This window comes from Staurois parvus, unplaced genomic scaffold, assembly GCF_062004578.1.
Source record: "Staurois parvus isolate SC_StPar_1 unplaced genomic scaffold, SC_StPar_1.0 ptg000586l, whole genome shotgun sequence".
Classification (NCBI taxonomy): domain Eukaryota; kingdom Metazoa; phylum Chordata; class Amphibia; order Anura; family Ranidae; genus Staurois; species Staurois parvus.
The window spans coordinates 6210109-6233811 of record NW_028318382.1 but is presented as its reverse complement, the minus strand read 5'-3'; the positions used below and the strand labels follow the sequence as shown (position 1 = coordinate 6233811).

Genomic DNA, 23703 nt, shown 5'->3' with positions numbered 1-23703 from the left:
AAAGATTTGGAACCTTCCTCACTCAGTAAGGGAAATTCCACATTATTGCATATTGTTTTCAAACAGATTGTAATATATAGTTTGTTTTAAAGTATACATGTCATGAGAGAAATGTGATTGCTACATTGCAGACTTCCTACTGCATATGCTGGTTGTCTGTCTGTCATGCTAAACCTTTGGCTTCAGGACTCACCAGTTTTGAAAAAAAATCTATATTTTGCTTATGGGCTAGTAAATTAGAAGGTATTCAAGGCAGTGGGTCAGCATAAAAGACAGGGTAGCTAGAAATTTTAAAGTGTTTGACTATGGCAGAGCAGGACAATGCATGATTTTTGATAGCAAAAATTCTTGTTGATCGTCAAATTGTTAGTTTTTCATATCATTAGTGTGCCAGCTGGGACACATTATTTTCGTGCCGCAATCAAAATTGCCTGATCCAATATGCTGGATTTTGTTTTTTGAAAAACAAAACCATTGATGGTATAATTGTATGAGGTGCTTTCATTTTTGATCAACAAAACGTTCAGTTTTTGATTCTATGGACAGCTTAAATTGGTTCCAAAGGCTCAAGGTTTTTTACTTTCATGCAACTCTGAGTGTTGCACCCCCCGCTCCCCCAACACTTATATGAGCCTCATCTTGATCCAGCAATGTTCATGAAAGCCTCGGTTCTCTGGGGACTTGCTCCTTATTGGCCGTTGGCTCCCGCTACTGTCAATCACAGCCAGTGAGCCAATCAGAAGAGGGAGGAGCGAAGGCCGAGCCATTGCTCTGTGTGTGAGAATGGGCACGCAGAGCCGTGGCTCAGGAGCGCACCTGCTCCATTGCCCCCATAGCAAGTTGCTTGCACCCGACAGGAGGGAGGGGCCAGGAGCGCTCTGCGAGTAGGATCCAGGCTACTCTGTCCAAAACCACTGCACAGAGAAGGTAAGTATGACATGGTTCTTTTTGTTGTGTTTTTATTTAAAAAAAAAAAAAGACTTTAGTATCACTTTAAGGCCCCTTTCAAATGGGCTTTGTTTGCTGTATTCAGCAGAGAATTGGTGAGCATATCCCCTGCTGGATCTTCACTGAATGGGACAGATGTCTGTTTTTCACATTTGTGTCTGCATTTTAATAGAGATTCGTAGTGGGTGCATGGGAAGCTGGATATAAACAGACATCTGTCCGTTTACATCAGGCTGCTCTGACCTGTCACTTTTAGGTCTGGAAAAAAAATTTTTTTTCTGGACCCAGACCTCCTCAAACGGTAGGCAGGTATAAAGAGACGCAAGTCCGTTTTACAACTGCCTGCCAATAGACCTGCATCAAGCTTCCAAAAGGGTCCCCATGAAAAACTGGCAGGCAGACCTGATTTGTGAAAGGGCACCAAAGGGAATTTCTTCAAAAATCATCCATCAGTTTGAATCCCTTCATGTAATAACACAGGGATTATCAATGCTAAACGCTAGTGAACTTTGTGCTGATGCAATTAAAACAAAACATCCAAGGAATGTTATGAAAAATTTTATATACCAACTTAAAACATGTTTAACCAATATCAAGGTCAAGATGGCTGCTTCGACTAGTATCTACAAACAGATATTTGAAACATGTACACATAGGTAAGTGTGTAGCACTATCTCTTTACAAATGGTGAATGGAATACAAATATAATTCACTATACTTTAAGGACAAAGATGTTCTATTGGGTTGCGGTCAGGACTCTGTGCAGGCCACTCAAGTTCCTCTACCCCAAACTCGCTTATCCATGTCTTTATGGACCTTGCTTTGTGCACTGGTGCGCAGCCATGTTGGAACAGGAAAGAGCCATCCCCAAACTGTTCCCACAAAGTTGGGAGCATGAAATTGTCTAAAATGTCTTGGTGTGCTGACGCCTTAAGAGTTCCCTTCACTGGAACTAATGGGCCAAGCCCAACTCCTGAAAAACAACCCTACACCATAATCCCCCCTCCACCAAACTTTACATTTGGCACAATGCAGTCAGTCAAGTATCGTTCTCCTGGCAACTGCTGAACCCAGAAACGTCCATCAGATTGCCAGAGAAGCGTGATTCGTTACTCCAGGGAACACGTCTCCACTGCTCTAGAGTCCAGTGGCAGCATTTTACACCACTGCATTTAACGCTTTGCATTGCACTTGGTGATGTAAGGCTTGGATGCAGCTGCTCCGCCAAGGAAACCCATGCCATGAAGCTCTCTACACACTGTTGTGCTAATCTGAAGGCCACAAGAAGTTTGGAGGTCTTTAGCTATTGACTCTGCAGCCAGTTGGTGACTTATGTGCACTTCAGCATGCGCTGACCCCGCTCTGTCATTTTATGTGGCCTACCACTTGGTGGCTGAGTTGCTGTTGTTCCCAGTTGCTTCCACTTTGGTATAATACCACTAACAGTTGACCGTGGAATATTTAGTAGCAAGGAAATTTCACAGATGGACCTATTGCACAGGTGGCAACCTATCACGGTACCACACTCACTCACACTTATAAAAGTTTAATCTGGTACATATCATTAGATTCAAAGATCAAAAATTTTATTCAAAGAAAAATATGAAGAATTTTTTTTTAAAAGGCCTAAAGCACTTTTCAGATATATTATTTTGTAATCTAATATTATGCATGACAATCCCTTGTCATAGATAGGTAGTGTGACCAAGCTACCTGTGCTTGCTGTCACTAAGACACTTTTATTAGCAGCAACGTGCTTTCTGTATCAACAATCATGAAGGGGTTAAAAAACACATATGAGCCACATATATACAGCAGCTAAAATAAGTATTGAACACGTCACCATTTTTCTAGGTAAATATATTTCTAAAGGTGTTGTTGACATTAAATTTTTACCACGTCTGTAAAATCCTATGCAATCCATACATACAAAGAAACCAAAACAAATAAGTTCAGAAATTGAGTTATGTGTAATAAAATGGAGTGGCACAAGGGAAAAAAAACTGAGCACATGAAAAAAGGGAGGTGCAAAAAGGCATGGAAAGCCAAGACTCCAGCTGAAATCTATCAGTAATTAGAAAGCAATCCTGCCCCTTTGTCAGTGCAAATTAATATAATATTCTAAACTTCTGAATGTTCCATAGCGCACTTTTGGGGCCATAATCCGGAAGTGGAAAGAACATTATTTCACCATACACCGGCCATGACCATGTGTTCCTCGCAAGATTTTTGACAGAGGAGTGAAAAGAATTATCAGAAGAGTTGTCCAAGAGCCCAGGATCACTTGTGGAGAGCTTCAGAAAGACCTGGAATTAGCAGGTACAATTCTTTCAAAGAAAACAATAAGTAATACACTTGGCCTGTACACACACTCACCATGCAAGACTCCACTGCTAAAGAAAAAGCATGTTGAAGTCTGTTTAAAGTTTGCTGCGCAACATTTAGGCAAGCCTGTGAAATACTGTGAGAATATAATCTGGTCAAATGAGACCAAAATTGAACTCTTTGGTCTTTGGATAACATAATACACACCATGTTTGGAGGTCAAATGGCACTGCACATCACCCCAAAAACACCATACCAACAGTGAAGTTAGGACGTGGGAAAATCATGTGTGGGGCTGTTTTTCAGCATACGGTACTGGCAAACTTCATATCTTTGAGGGAAGGATGAATGGAAAAATGTACCAAGACATTCTGCTGCCATCTACCAGGATGATGAAGATGAAACAAGGGTGGACATTTCAGCAAGACAATGATCCCAAACACAAAGCCAAGGAAACTATCAATTGGCTTCAAAGAAAGAAAGAAACTAAAGCTGCTAGAATGGCCCAACCAACACCTTACTTGAATCCAATAGAAAATCTATGGAAAAACTAAAGATCAAAGGTCATAGAAGAGGTCCACGGAACCTTCAAGATTTGAAGACTGTGTGGAAGAATAGGCGAAACCCATACCTGAGCAATACATGCGACTAGTACAGGAAGTGTCTTGAAGCTGTCATTACCAACAAAGGATTTTCAATACTTATTTTACCTGCCCCGTGTATGTGTGTGTGTATGTATGTGTGTGTGTGTGTGTGTGTGTATATATATATATATATATATATATATATATATATATATATATACATACATATACCCAGAAGTCAGATATGAAGCTACAGGATGGGTAGAGGGGGGATATACTGTAAATTGTTTTATATTACAGTAGTACTAAAGGCTGGACCTGACCATTTTTTTTTAATGCAGGGCAATACAAAATAGAACATGTCATCTGGTACTGTAGTTATGTATTGGTGTGCCTTTCTAAATGTGTATCTTGCATTGCAGTAAAATGTGCGTGTTGCAGTAAAATGTGCGTGTTACCGTATGAATGGGCCCTAACAGATTCTTGTCACAGATGGGGTGCTGCTTTTGCGTGAGTGTTGGTTTGATGGAGTGCTAAGACGCAGTTAAACCCAGCAGTTTAACTAAAGCAGGATGACTCAAGCAGCAGGAAGATACAACAACAAGAACCTCTACTGCATGCTGGACAGACTGCAAGCAAACACCCTGGGAAACATCTCTTACAAGTCTGAGTCCCACTCCGTGTACCTTTTTAATATGTCCCCTTTACTCCTCCTTTTCATATTACTATCCTGCGTTCCCAAAATCTCACTTCTTTAACTCTCTGCTCCACCCCAAAACTTGTACATCTCACCCTCACTGCTACCATCTCCCTACTACTGCTCTCATCACCTACTGCTGATACTTCACTCTCCTGCTGACCCAAATACCAGGACTGGAAGGCATGTGCACTCGTGTACATCCCCCTCTCATGTTACTTTCCTCACCCTTCTTCTTCTCCTAACCTCTGGGGATATCTCCCCAAACCCTGGTCCTCCAGTATTTTACCCCCACACCATGCATCCTCTTTCCTCTGGGAATAACCTCAATCCCCTCAATTTAACATCAGTCCCCGTGCTCCCAAAAACCACCCTCCCTTTTTCATGTGCGCTCTGGAATGCCCGCTCTGTCTGTAATAAGCTTACCTCTGTCCATGACCTTTTTGTTTCCTGCTCCCTTAACCTACTAGCAATTACAGAAACCTGGCTCCAAGCAGCAGATTCTGCTTTTCCCGCAGCACTTTCCTGTGGAGGCCTCCTCTGGACCCACTCACCCAGACCCAGTGGTCGGAAAGGTGGTGGAGTTGGTTTGCTTCTATCCCCACTGAGCACCTTTCAAGTCCTCCCTAACCCTCCCTCTCTATCCTTCTCTTCTTTCGAGACTCACTGCATCCGTCTGTTTTCTCCCATTTCTCTGAGGATTGCAGTGATCTAACGGCCTTTTGGACCAGTGTCCCACTTTCTTGATGATTTCTCCACCTGGCTACCCTACTTTCTCTCCTCTGAACTACCCACTATTATTCTCGGAGATTTTTAACATCCCTATTAATGTCAACAACCTGCCTACATCCCAACTCTTCAACCTAACCTCATCTTTTGCATTAGCACAATGTATACAGTCCTCCACTCACTCTGATGGCAATACATTAGACCTTGTTTTCTCCCAACTTTGCACTCCCTACAACCTCACAAACGCCTCCTTTCCTCTCTCTGATCACAATCTCATCACCTTCACAGTGTCCTCATCTTCATACACCTATCCCTCCAAGCAGCAAACAATTACCCGCAGAAACCTCCACAACTTGAACCCTGCTCCTTTCCACTCTGCAACTGACCAACTCTATGACAGAACCTCTCCCCTGTCCTGCCCTGACCTGGCCACTGCTGTCTACAACAGTTCACTTTCATCCACATTAGACTCACTTGCTCCTCTAACAACACGAAGCATCAGGCCCCGACCATTACAACCTTGGCAGAATGACAACACCAGAAATCCTAAACGACATAGTCGTGCACTGGAGCGATTGTGGCGTAAAACCAAATCCCAGCAAGCATTCACCCTATATAAATCTGCTTTCTTAACATACAAATCCTCCCTTCATGCTGCCAAATAAGCCTACTTTCTCACTCTTATTAATACCTTGTCATCCAGTCCCCGTCGTCTCTTCTCTACTTTTAACTCTACTTTCTCCACCTCCACCCAGTAACTCACTCACTGCTCACGAGATTGCAAATCATTTCAAAAACAAGATTGACGCAATTCGTAGGGACATCGTCACTGCACAGACATCCATCCCACTTAGCATACCTTATACTAAACCTCCCTCAACACTTTCCTCATTTGACCTTGCTACTACCGAAGAGGTCACTAAGGTTTTCTCTGAAGTCTGTCTCACTACCTGCCCCCTGGATCCTGTCCCCGCACAACTACTACGGTCACCCTCTTCTTCCATCCTATGCTCCCTCACTCACATCTTCAATCCTTCCCTCTCTATTGGTACCTTCCCCTCCCCTCTAAAGCATGCGCACATCACTCCCACACTTAAAAAGCCCTCCCTGGACCCCACCAACATTAACAACTTAAGACCCATCTCCCTGCTGCCATTTACCTCTAAACTCCTAGAACGCTTAGTCTACAATCACCTGAGTTCCCACCTCACCGATACCAACCTTCTTGACCCTTTACAGTCTGGCTTTCGCTCACTACACTCCACTGAAACTGCCCTACTCAAACTCACTAATGATCTACTAACAGCTAAAACCAATGGCCACTACTCCATACTCTTACTACTTGACCTCTCTGCGGCTTTTGATACAGTTGACCATCCCCTCCTCCTCAAAAAACTCCACTCTCTTGGCCTCAGAGACTCTGCTCTCTCCTGGTTCTCCTCCTACCTATCACAGCGCTCCTTCAGCGTTAACTGTAGCGCTGCCTCCTCCTCTTCACTCCCTCTTTTTGTAGGGGTCCCTCAAGGTTCTGTCCTTGGACCCCTTCTCTTCTCCATCTACACCTCCTTCCTTGGTCACTTGATAAACTCCCATGGCTTTAACTACCATCTCTATGCTGATGACACACAAAATCTATCTTTCTACCCCTCACCTCTCCCCTTCAGTCTCCTCTCGCATTACTAACCTACTAAGCGACATATTGGCATGGATGTCACTCCACTTCCTCAAACTCAATCTTTCCAAAACTGAGCTCTTGGTAATCCCCCGAGCCCGTGCCCCCTCCCCTGACTTCTCCATCAAGATCAATAACACAATCATCATTCCCTCCCCTCATGCCAGGGTACTAGGTATAATCCTAGACTCCCATCTGTCCTTTCACCCCCAAATCCAATCACTGTCCAAATCTTGTAGACTTCACCTCCGCAACATCTCCAAGATACGCCCGTTCCTAACCTCGGAAACCACTAAGCAACTTATTCACTCCCTTGTTCTATCTCGCCTTGACTATTGTAACTCCCTCCTCATTGGCCTACCGAATCGCAGGCTATCCCCTCTTCAGTCTATCATGAATGCTGCTGCCAGACTTATCCACCTTACTAACCGTTCTGTATCTGCCACCCCTCTCTGCCAATCCCTCCACTGGCTTCCCATTGCCCAACGGATAAAATTCAAAACATTAACAATAACGTATAAAGCCATTTATAACTCTGCCCCAAATGACATCAACGATCTTGTCTCTAAATATCACCCAAACCGTTCTCTCTGCTCCTCGCAAGACCTCCTGCTCTCTAGCTCCATTGTCTCCTCCCATGCTCATCTCCAGGACTTTTCCAGAGCTTCCCCCATCCTCTGGAACTCTCTACCCCAATTTATCAGACTATCGCCTACTCTGCTCACTTTTAGGCGATCTCTGAAAACCTATCTCTTCAGGGAAGCCTATCCTGCCCTCAGTTAATAATGGAATCTTCTACTCTTCTAACCAGTCCATCCCCCACAGTTACTACCTTTTGTACCACTAGCCCCTCCCTCCTAGATTGTAAATTCCAAGGAGCAGGGCCCTCCTTTCCCTCTTGTATTGAACTGTATTGTTGCTGTATTGTCTCCCGTTATATTGTAAAGCACTGAGCAAATTGATGGCGCTATATAAATCCTGTATAATAATAATAATAATTATGAGTTTCATATAAAAATCAGCATGTGACATGTTAGACATTAAGTTCCCATGACGCTACTTGATTAAGAGATGTATAATTCTGGTAAACAATAGACAACAGGACATGCCCCCCACCCCCAAATCAATCTGAGTCAATCTTCCCTGCTGCTGCTGCTGACTTTATCCAGATTAAACAGCAGGGTGCTTTGTATTTACACTGTCATTGTACAACCCCACACTGTGAGAGATGTGTTTGTGCTGATGTATAAATAGGAGACATCAAAAGGAACATCTGCCACCAGACCAGACCTGAGCTGAGAGATGTCATTCCTGCAGGACAGGTAACACACTCTTGAGCAGCTTCTCTCAACCTTTTTACCCAAGAGGAACCTTTGAAATAATTTTAAGTCATAGGAAATCCCTGGTAAGATTAGTCCAACCGGAGTCATTGGAAAAATACCCTTTACATTAGTGGTGGGAAGAATGGGTGGCTAGTATGACACCCTTACAGTCACACTGTAGGCTCCGCCAAGTGGTGCTGGACCTGAAACTATGTAGACACCATCAGCTGGTTGGTCCGTTAACCACAACTCAAAGAACCCCCTAGCCACCCCTGGAGGAACCCTGGTTGAGAATAACTGCTCTGGGGGGATTGTGGGTACAAGTATACACTCTGTATTTGTAGATAAGGACAAATTTAGTGACCTAATGGTATATCAGAACTTCCTCTGTTTAGCTGGAAAGGTTAAACTTAGTACACGCTATGAGAAAATCAGATGAATGATCTGATTTTCCACAAAGGTGATGATGTATTGATGTAACCGAGAATGGTATTTACTTGTATGAACATTCGACCAATAAAGGCAAATGTAGCTATGTACTAGCGTAGTAGAAGAACTGATGCTGTGTAGTGTAGGGTTATTCTTTGCCTCTGATCATGTTTTCCTATTCGATGATTTCCATATGATTACTGTACACATTGAGTGAAAATACGATAACGTACAATAAAAATGTTCTAGGTTAAATAAATCCACTTGATTGAGTAGGTGCCATTTACAAGTAATAATAATTTTAGGGATAAAGGATTAGTTTTATTGATTAGGCTCTTCGCAGGTGGATCTGATCAGAAGGTCAATTCATCACTATGGACAGGGGGGTGTAAACAGACTAGTCCATTTTCACCCACCTACCTCCAGTTTCGATCCAGTCTGCTAAAAAGAAATGGAAGGGAATCAGTCTTCTTCTGTTTAAGAGCAGATCAGAGGATAGTTGGGTGTAAACGGACAGTGGAGTCTGTTAACTCCTGACTGCCCATACAGCAGAGCGGGCTCTGTGCGTGTTCCCTGAGCAGACACAAATGTGTCATCCACCTGCTCTGCTCTGATCAGCAAAGGATCTGTGAGCTGATTGCTCCTTGGGCCTAAGGGATAAATGATTTGTCAGGGGAGGGGTTAGCTTTGCAGATATAATAAACAAGTTTTGTTACATTTTATTTTTTTTTCATTGTCATAAATTAATTTTTAGGTGTGGTAAATGTGGGTGTTGGCACACCAAAAACTATCATGCCGATTTTACTTGGCAAAATACACAATTTGGCAAAGTACTCCTTTCCTTATGAGGTCTTTCCTGTTCCTTTTATTAGTATAAACCCATTGAGTAAGATACAAACCAGGTCAATGGTTATTTCATATCTGCATGGCCACATGCCCTTTATTTATGATCAGCCTAAGACTACACTTTCTGGTTTTCATGTAATCTGTTTTCTTAAAATATTTTTCTCAAATCAGTAATGTCGCTGGTTTAGGGCAAAGTTACACAATATAACTAAATAGCTGATGTCAGAAAATGTGTCTGAAGACACTCTTGTAACCTTGCCATCTACAGGGCAGTTAAATCTATCATTAAATGTATCTTCTATACATGAAAAATATTATCAAGACAGCAGTGACAAAAGTGCTGCAGCAATGGTACCAGCAGGAACACATGTAGAGGAGAATGTAATTTGTGCTGGTGAAATGCACCTTCTGCATATAATCTGTCCCCTTTATTTTGTATAGTATGAGCCGTCATGGGACAATAGTCCTGCTCCTTTCCGTTGTCCTGCTGTCTTCTCATATGAGTCATGGCCAGCACTGGTCTTATGGACTACGGCCAGGTGGAAAACGGGAAGTTGAAAGTCTCCAGGACTCCTACGCAGAGGTAATAAATAATTAGGATAAAAAAATGTATGACAAGTAAACTCATCTCTTTCTATGGAGTGGGTAACTATCAAAGGGTAGCTTCACCAGGGTTTCAAAAAGCCTTATAAGCCTAGGGCTACAATGACAATTACATCCCCTTGCTACCAAGAGATTCAGCTACTCTTTGACAGCAATCCCATTAGTAGCACATTGATTTCAATGTGATGCACATGAGCCACTACCAAGGAGTAGTAAAAAGATTTAATTGCTAGTGTAGTACTAGGCTTACATCAGGGTAGGGGTCAAAGTTCAGTGTTCCTCTGTTTAGGGGTTGTAAGCAATAGAAAGATCTACCCAAGTGTTGGAGATCCCCAAAAAAATGTCCCTGTGTCAGTAGTTGCAAAGGTACCCCATCATTGGTTTTAGTATCTCTTCCCCTTCATTAATGTTAAGGGGCACCTACCTCCATGTAGGCTTCACATCCCACACTCTGCTACTCCTGATGATGTCACAACCAGGACTACATGGACCATAGGGCAGGGTATCACCCCAATCCGCATTGATCCAAATACAATGTCCACTTCTGAAACACTTAATTTCAGTGCCCTTCACCCATGGCTACTCGACATTCAGGGGCTTCCGATGAGAAAGCCCTGCAGGGACCAATTTACAGCAACCAGCAGGACATAGACTGGCCCCAGGCCATAGTTTGGGGACTGTTGCTCCAGGGCCCTGTACATACAGACTTTTGTACAAGAAGAGCTTTTTACAAAGTATTTTTAAGCTTTAAGCAGCTTTGTTCAAACCTTGAGTGCCAGTTCACACTATTGTGGTGCGATTCTTTGTAGTGCACTTTGAGCCATTCATTTTGTATGGCTCAAATCACATTGCACCCACGTGAAAGGTACAGGCACTTTTTTCTTCTCACACTGGAATTGGATTGCATGGGTGTGTACACACCCATGCGATCTGATTCAGTGAGTCGCACTGCAAACCATTTTTGGGGTGTCATTTAACTTAGATACCCACAACAGTTCGCATGAGCAGACTGTGATTCTGATGAGGTGCAGGAAACGCACAGGAATCGCTGCAAATCCTGTACCACATCAATTTGAACCAGCACTTAAAGTGTTACTAAACCCAGGACACTGCATTCACTATATCTGGTCTCCCACAATACACAAAACATGGAAGTGCAATTATTTTAGTAAATATAAACAGCTACATACTTTTTCTCATCAGCAGTTACAGCAGTCTTGTGACTTACATAGTTACATAGTTAGTCTGGCTGAAAAAAGACAAACGTCCATCTAGTTCAACCATTAAAAAAAAAAAAAAAAATCCTATACCCACAGTTAATCCAGAGGAAGGCAACCAATGATCCAATTTGCTCCTGCAGGGAAAAAAATTCGTTCCTGATCCCCCGAGAGGCAATCGGATAGTCCCTGGATCAACTTTACCTATAAATGTTAATATCCAGTTATATTCTGTGTATCTAAGAAATAATCCAAGCCTTTTTTAAAGCATCCACTGAGCTGGCCAGAACCAACTCTTGAGGGAGTCTATTCCACATTTTAACAGCTCTTACTGTGAAGAAACCTTTCCGTATTTGAAGATTAAATTTCTTTTCCTCCAGACGTAAAGAGTGCCCCCTTGTCCTCTGTGATGACCTCAGGGTGAATTGCTCTACACCGAGTTCACTATATGAACCACTGATGTATTTATACATGTTGATCATATCCCCCTTAATCTTCTCTTCTCAAGAGAGAATAAATTCAGTTCCTCTAATCTTTTCTCATAGCTGAGCTCCTCCATGCCTCTTATCAGTTTGGTTGCCCTTCTCTGTACTTTCTCCAGTTCCCCAATGATCTTTTTGTTAATTGGTGCCCAAAACTGAACTGCATATTTCAGATGAGGTCTTGGCATTGCATGCTTTAATGTACAGCTTGGCATTGCATGCCATTATTAAGCTTGTGATCTACCAGAACTCCCAGATCCTTCTCCACCATTGATTCCCCCAGTTGTACTCCCCCTAGTATGTATGATGCATGCATTATCTTAGCCCCCAAGTGCAGAACCTTACATTTATCAACATTAAACCTCATTTGCCACATAGCTGCCCAATTAAACAGAGCATTGAGGTCGGCTTGTCAGTTGGAGACATTCTGTAAGGACGTTATTCCACTGCACAGCTTGGTATCATCTGCAAAAACTGAAATGGTATTTTTAATCCCAGACCCTATATCATTTATAAATATATTAAATACTTCTATCAGTGTTCAGGAGAGCACTGGTTAAAACTTGTAGGAGGAGTTTTAATTTTGCTCTAGATGGATGCAGAACCCCTGACCTCTGTCTGGACAGTGCTAATTGGCCCTGTGCTGATCACATACACCCTCCAAAGAAAAAAAACAAAAACCCAAAACCTCTCTAGCAATACACACCAAACTGTGCATGAGCAGAGTGACTCCACATAATATATCTTATCAGGAGATAAGAGGGGGGACACTGGAAGAAGGGGAGGATCAGGGACATTAGGATCAAACAGCCTTTTTACACAATGCAGAGGATTAACCCCTTATGTTCTACAGTGAGTGTAACAAGCATGCTCTACTGCATACAGTTAGGTCCATATATATTTGGACACAATTTTAGTTGTTTTCAGGTATTTACCAAAACATATTCAAGCTATAAAAGATATGGGCTGAAAGTGCACACTCTCAGGTTTAATTTGAGGGTATGTACATCCAAATTGGAGGTAGGGTTTAGGAATTACAGCTCTTCAGAGTAGCCACCCCCCCTCCTTTTTCAAGGGACGAAAAGTAATTGGACAATTGAATCAAATGCTGTTTTATGGCCAGGTGTGGGCTACTGCTTCATTACTTCTTCATCAATTAAGCAGGTAAAAGGTCTGGTGTTGATTCTAAGTGTGGTATTTGCATTTGGAATCTATTGCTGTGAACCTACATCATGCATTCAAAGGAGCTGTTCATGCAAGTGAAACAGGCCTTTGTAAGGCTTCAAAAATGAAACAAATCCATCAGAGAGATAACAGCAACATTAGAAGTGGCCAAATCAACAGTTTGGTACATTCTGAGGAAAAAAGAATGCACTGGTGAGCTCAGCAACATAAAAAGGCATGGACGTCCAAGGAAGACAACAGTGGTGGATGATCGCAGGATCCTCTCTATGGTGAAGAAAAACCCATTCACAACATCCAGACAAGTGAAGGACACTCTCCAGGAGGTGGGCATATCATTGTCAAAGTCTACAATCAAGAGAAGACTTCACAAGAGCAAATACAGCGGGTTCACCACAAGGTACAATCCATTCATAAGTCTGAAGAATAGAAATGCCAGATTAGACTTTGCAAAAAAAATCTAAAAAGCCAGACAAGTTCTGGAAAAGCATTCTTTGGACGGATGAAACTAAGATTAATCTGTATCCCCCTTGAATTAAAGCTGAAAGTTTGCACTTCAAATTCATTTAGATTGTTTCATTTTAATTTATTCTGGTGGTATACAGAGCCAAACGTATGAAATTTGTGCCTGTGTCCAAATACATAGGGACCTAACTGTATACAGACTGATTTTATGTTGTTGGTTTAGTAACACTTTAAGTAAACTTACTTTCGCAAAGGGGATGCTAAACAACCTTCATTAGCTCACACTCAGATAATATGAAAGTAATTTCAATGTCATGTTTATTTTAGGTGCCGAATGAAGTTTCATTCACAGAACCTCAACACCTTGAATGCTCCATTCCACAGAACAGACACAGCCTCCTCAGAGATGCTTTGGTGAGTACATTTTAAAAATGAACACACTCCAGTTTGTTGTAGATCTGAGGCTAGCTACACTATTTGCACCAGAACAGGACCAAGAAAAGATCAGGGCTAGAGATGAGCGAATCGAACCAGGCGAAGTGGAATTCGTTTCGAATTTCAGGAAAAATTCGATTCGCGTCGAATCCGAATATTAGCATAATTCGGGTGCGCGAATCGGATTTTTCCCGATCAGCCGGCAAAAGTGTCCCTGCAGAGAGCTCCGCTATTTCTGACAGTTCTCTGACAGTTCCTTCACATGTACAGCGGTTGAAACATTGTATCTATTTGTTTCCATTTAGGATACAGATGTTTTTATTCGGAAACAGATACAATGTTTCAACCGCTGTAAATGTGAAGGAACTGTCAGAGAACTGTCAGAAATAGCGGAGCTCTCTGCAGATACACTTTTTGCTGTACTGGAATACTTCTTCTTTTCATTCTTCTTTTCATTCTTCTCATTCTTCTTTTCATTCTTTTTATTCTTCTTCTCATTCTTCTTTTCATTCTTCTTCTTCTTTTCATTCTTCTCATTCTTCTTTTCTTCTTCATGAAAAGAAGAATGAGAAGAAGAAGAAGAATGAGAAGAAGAATGAGAAGAAGAATGAGAAGAATGAGAAGAATGAAAAGAAGAATGAAAAGAAGAAGAAGAAGAATGAAAAGAAGAAGAATGAAAAGAAGAATGAAAAAAAGAAGAAGAAGAATCTTTTCATTCTTCTCATTCTTCTTCTTCTTCTTTTCATTCTTCTTTTCATTCTTCTTCTTCTTCTTTTCATTTTTCATTCTTCTTTTCATTCTTCTTCTTCTTCTTTTCATTCTTCTCATTCTTCTTTTCATTCTTCTTCTTTTCATTCTTCTTCTTTTCATTCTTCTTTTCATTCTTCTTCTTCTTTTCATTCTTCTTCTTCTTTTCATTCTTCTTTTCATTCTTCTTTTCATTCTTCTTCTTCTTTTCATTCTTCTTCTTCTTTTCATTCTTCTTCTTCTTTTCATTCTTCTTTTCATTCTTCTTTTCATTCTTCTTCTTCTTTTCATTCTTCTTTTCATTCTTCTTCTTCTTCTCATTCTTCTTTTCATTCTTCTCATTCTTCTTTTCATTCTTCTTCTCATTCTTCTTTTCATTCTTCTTCTTTTCATTCTTCTTTTCATTCTTCTCATTCTTCTTTTCTTCTTCATGAAAAGAAGAATGAGAAGAAGAATGAAAAGAATGAAAAGAAGAAGAAGAATGAAAAGAAGAATGAGAAGAATGAAAAGAAGAATGAAAAGAAGAAGAAGAATGAAAAGAAGAATGAAAAGAAGAATGAGAAGAAGAATGAGAAGAATGAAAAGAAGAAGAATAAGAAGAATGAAAAGAAGAAGAATAAGAAGAATGAAAAGAAGAAGAAGAATGAAAAGAAGAATGAAAAGAAGAAGAAGAATCTTTTCATTCTTCTCATTCTTCTTTTCATTCTTCTTCTTCTTTTCATTCTTATTTTCATTCTTCTTCTTCTTATTTTCATTCTTCTTCTTCTTTTCATTCTTCTTCTTATTTTCATTCTTCTTCTTTTCATTCTTCTTTTCATTCTTCTTCTTATTCTTTTCATTCTTCTCATTCTTCTTTTCATTCTTCTTCTTCTTCTTTTCATTCTTCTTCTTCTTCTTTTCATTCTTCTTTTCATTCTTCTTCTTCTTCTTTTCATTCTTCTTTTCATTCTTCTTCTTCTTTTCATTCTTCTTCTTCTTCTTTTCATTCTTCTTTTCATTCTTCTCATTCTTCTTTTCATTCTTCTCATTCTTCTTTTCATTCTTCTTCTCATTCTTCTTTTCATTCTTCTCATTCTTCTTTTCTTCTTCATGAAAAGAAGAATGAGAAGAAGAATGAAAAGAAGAATGAAAAGAAGAAGAAGAATGAGAAGAAGAATGAAAAGAAGAATGAGAAGAAGAATGAAAAGAAGAATGAGAAGAAGAATGAAAAGAATGAAAAGAAGAATGAAAAGAAGAAGAAGAAGAATGAAAAGAAGAAGAAGAAGAATGAGAAGAATGAAAAGAAGAATGAGAAGAAGAATGAGAAGATTGAAAAGAAGAATGAGAAGAATGAAAAGAAGAATGAAAAGAAGAAGAAGAATGAAAAGAAGAATGAAAAGAAGAAGAAGAATCTTTTCATTCTTCTCATTCTTCTTTTCATTCTTCTTCTTCTTCTTTTCATTCTTCTTCTTCTTTTTATTCTTCTTCTTTTCATTCTTCTTCTTCTTTTCATTCTTCTTCTTCTTTTCATTCTTCTTTTCATTCTTCTTCTTTTCATTCTTCTTTTCATTCTTCTTCTTCTTTTCATTCTTCTTTTCATTCTTCTCATTCTTCTTTTCATTCTTCTTTTCATTCTTCTCATTCTTCTTTTCATTCTTCTTTTCATTCTTCTCATTCTTCTTTTCATTCTTTTTCTTCTTCTTTTCATTCTTCTTTTCATTCTTCTCATTCTTCTTTTCTTCTTCATGAACAGAAGAATGAGAAGAAGAATGAAAAGAAGAAGAAGAAGAATGAAAAGAAGAAGAAGAATGAAAAGAAGAATGAGAAGAAGAATGAAAAGAAGAATGAAAAGAAGAATGAAAAGAAGAAGAATGAAAAGAAGAATGAGAAGAAGAATGAAAAGAAGAATGAAAAGAAGAATGAGAAGAATGAAAAGAAGAATGAAAAGAGAAAAGAAGAAGAATGAAAAGAAGAATGAAAAGAAGAATGAAAAGAAGAAGAAGAAGAATGAAAAGAAGAAGAAGAATGAAAAGAAGAATGAAAAGAAGAAGAAGAATCTTTTCATTCTTCTTCTTCTTTTCATTCTTCTTCTTCTTCTTTTCATTCTTCTTCTTCTTTTCATTCTTCTTCTTCTTTTCATTCTTCTTCTTCTTCTGAGGATGAGGATGAAGAAGAAGAAGAAGAAGTAGGATGAAAATAAGAAGAATTCCAAGCCGGCAAAAAGTGTATCTGCAGAGCTCCGCTAAGTGTATCTGCAGAGCTCCGCTAAGTGTATCTGCAGAGCTCAGCGGTTGAAACATTGTATCTATTTGTTTCCATTTATGGAAACAAATAGATACAATGTTTCAACCGCTGTAAATGTGAATGTCAGAGAACTGTCAGAAATAGAGGAGCTCTGCAGATACACTTAGCGGAGCTCTGCAGATACACTTTTTGCCGGTTTGGAATTCTTCTTATTTTCATCCTACTTCTTCTTCTTCTTCTTCATCCTCATCCTCAGAAGAAGAGGATGAGGATGAAGAAGAAGAAGTAGGATGAAAATAAGAAGAATTCCAAGCCGGCAAAAAGTGTATCTGCAGAGCTCCGCTAAGTGTATCTGCAGAGCTCCGCTAAGAAATAGCGGAGCTCTGCAGATACACATTTTGCCGGCTTGGAATTCTTCTTCTTCTCATCCTTCTTCTTCTTCTCATCCTTCTCCTTCTTCTCATCCTTCTCCTTCTTCTCATCCTTCTTCTTCTTCTCATCCTTCTCCTTCTTCTCATCCTTCTTCTTCTTCTCATCCTTCTTCTTCTTCTCATCCTTCTCCTTCTTCTCATCCTTCTTCTTCTTCTCATCCTTCTTCTTCTCATCCTTCTCCTTCTTCTCATCCTTCTTCTCATCCTTCTCCTTCTTCTCATCCTTCTCCTTCTTCTCATCCTTCTCCTTCTCCTTCTTCTCATCCTTCTCCTTCTTCTCATCCTTCTCCTCATCCTTCTCCTTCTTCTCATCCTTCTCCTTCTCCTTCTTCTCATCCTTCTCCTTCTTCTCATCCTTCTCCTTCTTCTCATCCTTCTCCTTCTTCTCATCCTTCTCCTTCTTCTCATCCTTCTCCTTCTCCTTCTCCTTCTTCTCATCCTTCCTCATCTCCAAGGGCATTTAAATTAAAGATACAGTGTTCTGCACTAATTTAAAGGCTCTCTGAAGCCTAGAAACCCTTTTTATAAGTTAAATTCGTAGCAAATAAATTCGCATCGAATCGAATTTCTTCCTTAAATTCGGCGAATCAGCCGAATCAAATTTTTGAATAATTCGCTCATCTCTAATCAGGGCTATTCTTTCATGGTTTCTGCTAGGTATTAATGAAACTAGCACAAGCAGTGAAATAGCAATCAGTGTACATCATCCAGAATTTAAGTTTCTCACCTAACCTACACTGATGGGTTCTGTATCAGGGTGGTTTGCATCAGTCTGCCCTGACTTCTCAAAGGTTCCACCAGGGTTGGACTGACAAATCATGGGGCCCCCGGGCAAAAGGGGATCATGGGGTCCCTGTATCCTTGCCCAAACTCAAAAAAGCCTATGAAAAAGGTACCAGGGGCAACTAATGGGGCCCCCTACTAACCCCGGGCCCTCGGGCAGTGCCCGAGTTTCCAAATGGTCAGTCCACCACCGGGTTCCACTTTAGCTTTGAACTCTTGACTGGAAGTCTACCCAACAGAGTATGTGCCTAGGCGAAGACAGATACTGGGCACACTGCCTATTATTTTTATGACTAGCACTCATCTTTTGCTCATCCTGTGCATGTATAATTAGATTGCACTGGATAAAAGCGCACTGGATTGGTAAACACTGTACAGACCCTGGGCAGGCCATGCAGTGATCAATGAAAATTCTTTTACATGTGATATTCTATTGATTACAGCAGTGACTGGGGTCAGAGCATGCACTATACTTGTTCTTTGGAGTAAAACTTGGGAGGACATTAACCATCGTTGTTCATTAGAGAAAGGTTGGAGGAGGAGGAGGATCATGGACCATACTTGTTCTGTAGTGAAAAGTTGGGAAGGAGCAAGGATAATACTTGCTTTTTGGGAAAAAAAATTGGGGAGGAGTATGAACCAGTCTTGCTCTTTAGAGAAAAGTTGGGGAGGAGCATGACCAGACTTGTTCTTTAGAGAAAAGTTGGAGGAGGAGCATAGACTAGGCTTGTACATTAAAGAAAAGATGGAGGAGGAGCATGGACCAGACTTGTACATTAAAGAAAAGATGGAGGAGGCGCATGGGCCATTCTTGTTCTTTAGAGAAAAGTTGGAGGAGGTGCATGGTTCATGTTTGTTCCTTATGCCTCATACACACGATATATTATACAATATTGGACGAATGGTCATCAGTTATTTTTTTTTGCATGCTAGTCTAATATCGAAAATGAAGAGGTTACTAAAATTACAAACATTCTCCTAAGACAGAATATAGCTTTGGAAGTGCTGTATTGTATTGTATTGTAATCAAGCCCGGGACAAGGGGTGGCCCCAAGGGACAGCTGCCCAGGACACAGCGTAGCAAGGAGGCAGAGAAAAGACACAGGACAGTAAACCCATTTTACAGCATGCTTTAACAGTGGGGGAGGGGTTACAGTTCTGCATCCTTGCCCAGGATGCTAGAAGAAATTGTCCCAGTACTGATTGTAATATATTCTTTCGTCTCCAAGCGTGGTCTCTTATATTTTTTTGGAAGAATACTGTACTGACTGAACAAAAATCGTTTGTTCTGTTATCATACAAGAAAAAGTTTTGTGCTTGTCCCTTCGGATATTGTTGCATGAACTGTCGTGATCGGCTGTTGAAAGCTGTGTACTAACAATCAGATTATTATATGACCCTCCGAAAGCGATTTTTGTCATCCGCTATTCTGATCATGTGTACTAGGTATTAGGGAAAAGTTGGAGTAGGAGCTAGGGCCATACTTGTTCTTTAGAGAAAAGACAGAGGAAGAGCATGGGCCATACATGCTCTCTAGAGAAAAGTTGGAGGAGGGACATGAACTATAAGAAAAAGTAGGGACAGGGCATGGACTTGCTTTTTAGAAAAAGGTGCACTTGGATGATTGTACAACGGGGAAAATAATTATTTGATCCGCTGCAGATTTTGTAAGTTTGCCCACTTACAAAGAAATTAAGGGTCTATAACTTTTTAACATAGGTGTATTTTAAATGATAGAGACAGAATATCAACCAAAAATCCAGAAAAAACATGATACAAATGTTATAAGTTGAGTTGCAGTCCAGTGAGTAAAATAAGTATTTGATCCCCTACCAACCAACAATAATTCTGGCTCCCACAGACTGGCTATGTGCTCATGTAGTACACAGATTAGTGCTGTCGATTTAAGAAGGTGCTCCTAACAACAACTAAAAGACATCTGTCCATAGAATCTCTTTCTTCCATTCAAACCTTGCCATCATGGGCAAGACCAAAGAGCTGTCAGGGACAATACCTGCACAAGGCTGGAATGGGCTATAAGACCATCAGTAAGAAGCTTGGTGAGAAGGAGACAACTGTTAGAGAGAGGGGGAAGATTTCCTAGGAGGGGATTTTTTTTTTTTTTTTTAGGTGGGGGGGGGGGGTTCAATGCTAGGTGAAGAGAGGGAATTTTTATCTGGGGAGAGTTTTGGCTTGCAAAGGGAATTTATGCATAGAAGGGAAGTGTGAAGATTAGTACTCAAATTTTTGGGAGTGGAGGGAAGGGATTTTTGCTGACACATAATGCTCATACATTATGAGTGGGAGGTGCCATTTGGACCCTAGATGACCTTGTCTAGGCACTGTATGACACTCCCAAAAATGTCTCAGATATGTAGATTCTTCAGGCAGCTTTTCTCTACAACAGAACAAAAGTTATATGAACTGGGACAGGTAAATATAAACGCTCATCATTTTGCTATGAAATCACTTCACTCATCCCCTATAGCTAGGCCCAGACTAAAACAAAAAATAGGACCAGGCATTTTGGACTGAGCAGCCCCAAGTCTCCTTTCCTTTGAATGCCAGGACCCAGTCGCAAAAGTGACCTTTGCGACCCTGGTAGTTCTGCCACTAGTGTCAGTAGGTTTTTATTATTATTCATTTTTTTTTACAATTTTATATATTTTTTTTTTTTTTTTAGGGAGGGGAAAGGAGAGACAAGGCTGGCACGGGAGTGTGGGTGGGGCAGACACAGGAGGAGAGGGCGGAAGGAGGAGGGGCAGAACCAGCTCTCTCCTCTCCCGTCTGTTGTCTGTCAGCACTGGGGACAGAATATGCTGACAGATCCCCCCGTAGCGCTGCAGAAGATGAGGGGGGGAGGAAGGCAGCCACGGGGGAGCATACAGGAGCCCAAGGCATGCAGGAGATGGATAGGAGGGGGGCGGCGGGGCAGCACATAGAGGTACCAAGAAATGCAGTCCAGTTGATCTATGTACCGCCTGGCCCCCCTCCCCAGTGTGCCCTATGTCCAGTCCGGGCCTGGCTATAGCAAAGAGATTGATGAATAATGCGATGTCCTAGACAACACTGGATGTAACTTCTATGTATGTTTTACAGATGAACTGGCTGGAAGGAGATAACGCCAGGAAGAAGATTTGATGTTGGCAATAACTTTTGATAAGAAATGAATCAATAAACCACAAGCCAAGATCACACTTTGTCATGTCCCGTTTATCTCTACTAGAGCATTGAGTGTAAACTTGATATCACTGTGTCTAAGAAAGGAATTTTGTTGTAATTTTTGTTTAGAATTGTTTATTAAAGTAGAGAAAAAAAAATTGTGATATATTTTATAAAGTAACTATAATAGAACTGTAATCGCTACCATTTTGTTTGAGGTGATTGTAGCCGTATTAGTGCATTTGCGACAGAAACAATTGAGTACTGTCCGTGATACTTTTTTTTTATTTGCACTAACATACAATTTTGAGGACAAGCTTTCGGGGAATGTCCCCTTCTTCAAGGTCTAAGCAGTACTACCTTAGTAGTAGTACTTAGTAGTACTGCTTAGACCTTGAAGAAGAAGAAGGGGACATTCCCCGAAAGCTTGTCCTCAAAAATGTATGTTAGTGCAAATAAAAAAAAAGTATCACGGACAGTACTCAATTGTTTTAATCACTGCCATAAAATCCTTTCTCAGAGTCCACTGAAGCATACAGCAATTTATATTTATGAGCTATGGCTTATACTGCCACATACAGGAAGACTGGATACTTGGGGCTGGCCTCTAGTTTTTGGAGCCCAGTGTCAAATACTCCTGCAGGCAACAGTATAACCCATGGTTTACAAACATGAAGAGCTGTGTGCCACAGTGGGTGATGGAAAGAGAGAAATACAGTTTTCTCTTCTTTGCTCACTCTGTGCTGTACACATCTTGTAGACTCTTTGCATGATTTTCCTGTGAATATGTGTGAGTCATGGGGGGTGGGGGTGAAGGATTTACTAAAACTAGTGCACAGAGAATCTGATGCAGCTGTGCATAGTAACGCATCAGCTTCTAGGTTTTATTGCAAAAGCCGTTTTGAACAAGGTGACGTTAAAATGGTAGTAAAGTCTCATTAAGAGATTAAAAAAGTGCCCCCTGTAGGTTTAAGACATAATGTACTAGTATGCAGCGCATACTGGTACATTATGTGAGATATACCTACAGAGCCATCCAGCACTGGGCTGTCATGGCTCACTCTCGTCTATGGCGCTTCCATGTTAACCTGGTCTGGGTTCCACATCTTCTGCCGGACTGCGATGCGTCACTCCCACACATGTACACGGGAGTCACCACCACAGCACGCAGAGCAGGCCGTAAATACGGTCTGAGCTGCGCATGCGCAGCTCAGATTGCATTACCCGCTGACAGGCAGGGGAGTCATGAATGACAGAAGAGACCTCTAAGGTCTCTTCTATTATAAAAACCTTGCCTATCAGCATTTTGTTTTTATTGTAGATAGTTCCCCCTCAAACAGTATTTCTGTAGTGACTATGGTGGAATGTGCCAGTGCATGTACATAGGCACAGCTGCTTATAGTCCAAAGGTGACAATGCCACAGCTAAAAAGAATATATATTCAGTACTTTTACACCCATAGACAGACAATTGTTACTTGATCCTGCTATTGAGGTGGTAATTAGAATATTTATTGGCAATCTGCTACCTTAACAGAATCTACCACTGAAAGTTCTAAAGGCAAAGGTGTAACTATATCCAGAAAAGGCCATGTGACTGCTGAAAGGCCCAGAGACAGGCAGGCAGTCCAGCAGTTTACACAGCGATTTATGGAGGTAGCATTAGACAAATACATATCTATAGTTTGGGTACCTATCTACAAATAATTTGAAAGAAATTATTATGTCCCCAGAGGATCTATCTTTGCACAAGATATTAGAAAGAAAAGTAAGGCCTCCATAAGGAACATCACACAGGTGGTGCTCTGTCCGGAACGAGAGGATAAATGGTATATTGGGCTTTTTCAGTGTTCTGTTTTTTTTCCTTTGTCAATTCTGCCATTTTGTGTCTCAGGAGAAAATTGACAATCAGGCTCAAACAATACCAGCATACATGTTTTTAAATTCCAATTGTCACTGGAGCTTTTTGACTAGTTTTAGAATGATCCAAGAGATGCACCTCATATAAGGGACTGAGAAAAGTTGTGTTCAGGGCAAGGTAAGAAACCACAAAAATATTGAGACATTGCCTTACGAAGGGGACCCTCTTTGAGCCTGAAACATACATACTGGATATGCAGACATCGTTCCTTCTCTCATACTTGTGTAATGGCACAATCCATACTGGTCTTCCAGCATTGAATGTAAAGATCTGATCAGTGTTGCTGTGTTTTCTATCCTCACAATAAAAATGCACACGCATGAAAAAGGCATGGAGAATTTTACATGCTGAAAAATCTTTGCTGTTGACCCAACACTTGGATTTATGAACTATTGATCTCAGATAGCACCTAGTTATTTGCTTGTGATACTCAGATTAGCTTCATCACTAGTCAAAATTGATAAACACATTGCAAGTAGATGTTTTGTAAGAAATAAGGGA

At 40.7% G+C, this 23703-nt stretch overlaps 1 protein-coding gene across 2 annotated transcripts; it reads left to right on the top strand.

Moving 5' to 3' along the window:
- The first annotated feature begins 3 nt into the window (after window positions 1-3).
- GNRH1 (gonadotropin releasing hormone 1) lies at window positions 4-21315 on the top strand. 2 transcript variants are annotated; one of them, XM_089692404.1, is made up of 4 exons: window positions 4-25; window positions 9994-10135; window positions 13829-13915; window positions 21220-21315. In XM_089692404.1, exons 2-4 carry the CDS (start codon window positions 9995-9997, stop codon window positions 21259-21261), a joined length of 270 nt encoding a protein of 89 aa, XP_089548530.1. In that variant the 5' UTR covers window positions 4-25; window position 9994; the 3' UTR covers window positions 21262-21315. The 2 variants fall into 2 exon arrangements, with proteins under 2 accessions (XP_089548530.1, XP_089548529.1); XM_089692403.1 differs by lacking the exon at window positions 4-25 and adding an exon at window positions 8170-8277.
- The last annotated feature ends 2388 nt before the right edge of the window (window positions 21316-23703 follow it).